Below are 5,297 nucleotides of genomic sequence, written 5' to 3'. Positions count from 1 at the left end.
AAGAAAAAAAACTCACCAACAAAAACTCTGGGCTCTAATCAACGCTTGACGTGCAGATAAATAAAATTGTTTCAGAGCCCATGGTTACTACCTAGCCTTCCACTTTTGATATCTGGGAACTGCAATCATTTTTAAAAGCACACTGCCCTCCAGTGGCGCAAGATAAATTTGCTCCGTGACCCACTTCCCAACAGCCAAATCTCAACTTGACCTTTCCTGGGGGCTAAAAAAAGTGTTGCGTGTTGGGTGATCACCAGTCCACAAATGAGATGAGACTAAAGTGAGGGAACATGCAATAAAAGGAGTAGTGGAGTTCTGAGCAAGATGGCAGAGCAGATAAACGCTGTGCTTGCCTCCTCTCACAGCCACATGAAAATTACAACTAAACTACAAAAAAATCATCATTGAGAAGTGCCTGATGTCTGGCTGAACCAAAGTCCTACAACTAAATACAACTAAAGACATACAGAAGAAGCCACCTCGAGACTGGTAGGAGAGGCAGAGACGTAGAACAGGCTGGTCCCACACCAGCCTATGACCATTAAAAATCTGCTGTGGAGATACCCCACAAAGGAGCGAGGGGTCCCAGCACCACACCAGGCTCCCCAGCCCAGGGTTCCAGTGCCTGGGAGAGAAGTCCCCATAATTTCTGGTTGTGAAAACCAGCGGAGATTGTGGCTAAGTGAGACAGAGGGCAGCTGCACTCCCAGACACATCTCTTAAAGGGACCGTGTATGGACTTACCAACAGAATCAATGGTTCTGAGCTCCAGCACTGGGGTAGCAGGTGGAGAGGTGACAGGGACATACAGCGGGTAACTGAGTTGTCTGGTTTCACTATGAGGACTGGAGGGGCAGCTTTCTCCCAGCTGGAAGAACTGGTGGAAGCCATTCTTCTTTGCTGAGCCCTCCCCCTTCCCTGTGTACAGACGCAGGTGGCTGCCATATCTGCCATTCGTCTGCCACACCCTAGAGATTCCCTGAGACTCCACCCCACCCAACTTTTGGGCACACCAAGCCACTTCCAGTGGTTTCTCCAAACAAACAGCCTGTCTTGGCCTATGCTGCAGACTTTCATAGGGTCTCTCAAAGGTTCACAGAACCAAGACAAGCAGCATCTACTCTGAGCATGTCCCATACCTCTGGCTGAGCAGCCCTAAGCCCAGCAGCACTAGCAGCAGCCAGCATTGGTTTGTGGTTTGGCCTCGAGAGGCACTTCCAAGCAAGGCTCAGGCGGCAGCCATCTGCAGATTGCTTTGTGGCTCCTGCTGGGTGGCCCCTGGATTTGACCTGCAGTGGGTCCCCTCCCAGGTGGCCCTGGGGCTGTCGCATCCAGTGGCCAGCTTCAAAATGAGCTGGAGCATCTCCCAGCTGCCTCTAAGGACGACACACTGATTGGGTGGATCGGGCAGGCACCGGAGCTCTGCTGAGGCAGATCCTGCTCTGTAGGGTCAGCCCCTTCACCACAACTCCTCCACTATAGTCACAGCCAGTCCTCACAAAAAATGAGCCTGAGGGTTGATCCCTCCTATTGATGTGCAAACAGTAACCAAGGCTCAACTACAAGAGGAGAGCACACACAATCCACACAAAGGACACAACTGAAATGTACTGCTCAGGTGACCAGGAAGACTGCACCACAGAGCCCCACAGCACACCTATTACATAAGGCCACTCTAGTAAGGGTGGGAGACACAGCAGCCCTACCTAATACCCAGAAAAAAACACAGGGAGGCAGCCAAAATGGGGAGACAAAAAAAATGTCCCAAATAAAAGAACAGAACAAAGCTCCAGAAAAAGAGCTAAACAAAATGGAGACAAGCAATCTACCAGATGCAGAGTTTAACACACTGGTTATAAGGATGCTCAATGATCTCAGGGAGAACTTCAACAAAGAGATAGGAAACATAAAAATGGAGATAGAAAACATAAAAAAGAACCAGTCAGAAATAAAGAATACAGTAATGGAAATGAAGAATACATTACAAGGAGTCAAGAAATCAACAGTAGATTAGATGAAGCAGTGGACTGAATCAGCGATTTAGAAGATAAGGTAGCAGAAAACAATCAGAACAGCAAAAAGAAAAAAGAACCCAAAAAACTGAGGAGAGTTTAAGGGACCTCTGGGACAACATCAAGGGTGCCAACATTCACATTATAGGGGTACCAGAAGGAGAAGAGAGAGCACAAGGAATTGAAAATTTACTTGAAGAAATAATAACAGAAAACTTCCCTAACCTGGTGAAGGAAAGAGACATACAAGCCCAGCAAGTGCAGAGAGTCCCAAACAAGATGAACCCAAAGAAGCCCACACCAAGACACATCATAATTAAAATGCCAAAGGTTAAAGACAAAGAGAGAATCCTAAAAGCAGCAAGAGAAAAGCAGTTAGTTACCTACAAGGGAGCTCCCATAAGACTATCAGCTGGTTTATCAACAGAAACTTTGCTCCCAGGCCAGATGGGATTGGCAGAAAATATTCAAAGTGATGAAAAGTAAGGACCTACAACCAAGATTACCCAGCAAAGCTATCATTTAGAATCGAAGGACAGATAAAGAGCTTCCCAGACAAGAAAAAGCTAGAGTTTATCACCACCAAATCAGTATTACAATGAATCTTATAGGGAATTCTTTAAGACGAAGAAAAATAAAATAAAAAATATGAATAATAAAATGGCAATAACTACATACCTATCAACAATTACTTTCAATGGAAATGGATTAAATGCTCCAATCAAAAGATAGTGGGCTGTATAGATAAGAAAACAAGACCCTTACATATGCTGCCTACAAGAGGCTCACTTCAGAATGAAATACACACACAGACTGAAAGTAAAGGGATGGAAAAAGATATTTTACGAAAATGGAAACAAAACAACAAACAAAAAAGCTGGAGTAGCAATACTTATACCAGACAAAATAGACTTTAAATAAAAGACTATAACAGGAGACAAAGAAGGACCAGTATTCCCACTCCTGGGTATCTATCTGAAGAAACCCAAAATGCTACTTCGAGGGGACGTGCTCATCTACATGTTCACTGCAACATTATTTACAATAGTCAAGATATGAAGACAACCTGGTGTCCCTGAATGGATGAATGCATAAAGAAGAGATGGTACCAAAAAAAAAAAAAAGAAGAAGAAGAAGAGGTGGTACATATATACAATGGAATATACTTAGCTGTAAAAAAGAATGAAATCTTGCCATCTGCGACAACTTGGATAGACCTAGAGGGTATTGGGCAGAGTGTAGTAAGTCAGACAGAGAATGACAGATGCAATGTGATTTCACTTATAAGTAGACTCTAAAGAACAAAAAAACAAACAAACAAAACAAAACAGAAACTAATAGATACAGAGAACATTTTGATGGTTGCCAGATGGGAGGGGGGTTAGGGGTAAGTGAAAAAGGGGAAGGGATTAAGAAATACAAATTGGTTATTACACATTAGTCATGGGGATGTAGAGTATAGCATAAGGAATATAGTCAATAGTATTGTAATAACTGTGTACGGTGCCAGACGGGTACTAGTCAGGGGGATCACTTCCTAAATTATATAAATGTCTAACCAGTATGCTGTACACCTGAAACTAATATAAAATAATATTGAATGTCAACTGTAATTGAAAAATTAAAGGGCAGAAAGATAAAGGGGAATAAGAGGTTCAAAGTTCCAGGTATAAAACAAATAAGTCCTGGAAATAGGAAATACAGTCAATAATATTGTGATAGTGTAGTGTGGTGTCAAATTGTTGCTGGACTTAATCACAGTGATCACTTCTTTAGCACAGGGAATATAATCAATAATGTAATAACTCTGTATAGTGCCAGTTAATGTAATAACTCTGTACTGTTGAATAACTATGATGTACCCCTGAAACTAATATAATATTGTATGTTAGCTACAATATATTTCAATAAAAGTCTTTTTAAAAGGAGCAGCGATCTAGTTAGAAGCCGCAGCTCCCTCCCTCGTGCCTGCGGGGCCTCTGAGTACAGAGATCCGTGCTTTTTTCTTAGTGTTGTGACTCTGGATCTGAGTTTGATCGGGCTGAAATTAACGTGTGCAGTGGTGCTTCCAGGAGAGAGATACAGAGCACACAGCATAGCAGCAGCCCAGCGTGCAGGGGGAGAGGAGGCGGCTGGCACCCAGAGAGGGCTGGCGGGTGGTAAGGTCATAATCCGTTTGCGTGCGACCTGTCACCCTGTGGAGTCACCAGCAGGCGCCTGGGGAAACAGCAGTCACCAACATTGCGGGCGCATCGCGCGTGTCAGGCGCTGTGCCAGGGGTCCCGCAGGGATCACCGTGTTCAATCTTCCTAACCATTGTCTTTAATGAGTGCCATGATCATCCCACTTTGAGGATGAGGAAACTGAGGCTCAGAGAGGCAATGCCACTGCCGGTGACCGCGAAGGGGCCCAGGTCTCTCTGGACATGAGCTTCCAGCGCTGCGCTTGGACCCGGGCGGTAGGGCCAGGGCTGAACCAGTGGACACCCCCCAGCCGCGTGGGTGCTCAGTGAGGGGGCGAGCGCGAAAGGATGACGGGCGGCTCACCTTGACGATGAGCGGGTTCTGAAACATGGAATCCCGCACGACCCCCAGCCTCTCGTTCTCCATGCCCGGCTGGATGTCGGCCACGGTCAGGGGCCGCCGCGGCGGCGGGCAGATCTGGCTGACCGTGCGGCGCACCGGCTGCTTCTTCCATCGCATGAGGTCCTGGCGGGGGCTCTTTGCCTCTGACATACTGGGGGTCGCGAGGTGGCGACCCGGGGGCTGAATCCAGCGCGCTTCCCAGCTTGGGGGCCGGCGCGGAGCTGGGAGGAGCCCACCGCGCGTCCCGGACGTCACCACTCGGACCCCGGGGTGGACGCCGGACACCGGACTCCCTCCGGAGCAGGTTCAGGCAATCTCAGCCGCCCTTTAGTTGCTAGGAGGACTCAATGTCAATATAAGTCGCTCTGGTTCTTCAGAGCATCTTCTGTGCGCCGCGCTGTGAACTGGGAAAAGGGAGACAATGAAGACCACCCCTTAAGGAAGAATGGCACAGTCCGTCTCCATGGCGACGGGACGCCAACGGTTCTGGCGCGATCATGGGCCACCAAAGTGGACCTGTTCAGAGTTGTCTTAAGTAGCTGTGAGAAAACCCCAAGAATCACCAAGTGTTGTCTTAAAAAGCGACGGGTCTCTACTAAGCTAAGGGCCATTTACACTTGACTTCCAAGTCAAAGATACCCTCCCTCCACCCATCCCCACTCCACTCACAGCCCCTCCCNGTGTGTGTGTGTGTGTGAGA

The 5,297-nt window shown here is 47.1% G+C and overlaps 1 protein-coding gene across 2 annotated transcripts in view; it reads right to left on the bottom strand.

Moving 5' to 3' along the window:
* CFAP77 (cilia and flagella associated protein 77) overlaps window positions 1-4,818 on the bottom strand; it is a 122,832-nt gene extending 118,014 nt beyond the window's left edge. For both annotated transcript variants that reach the window (XM_019641487.1, XM_019641494.1), the window contains exon 1: window positions 4,559-4,818. In XM_019641487.1, the coding sequence (XP_019497032.1) occupies window positions 4,559-4,747 (189 nt within the window). In that variant the 5' untranslated portion in view covers window positions 4,748-4,818. The remainder of the gene's footprint in view (window positions 1-4,558) is intronic.
* Between the last annotated feature and the right edge of the window lie 479 nt (window positions 4,819-5,297).

This window comes from Hipposideros armiger, unplaced genomic scaffold, assembly GCF_001890085.2.
Source record: "Hipposideros armiger isolate ML-2016 unplaced genomic scaffold, ASM189008v1 scaffold_3, whole genome shotgun sequence".
In the NCBI taxonomy this organism is placed as follows: domain Eukaryota; kingdom Metazoa; phylum Chordata; class Mammalia; order Chiroptera; family Hipposideridae; genus Hipposideros; species Hipposideros armiger.
The sequence above is the reverse complement of the archived record's forward strand: the minus strand, read 5'-3'. Positions and strand labels throughout refer to the sequence as shown.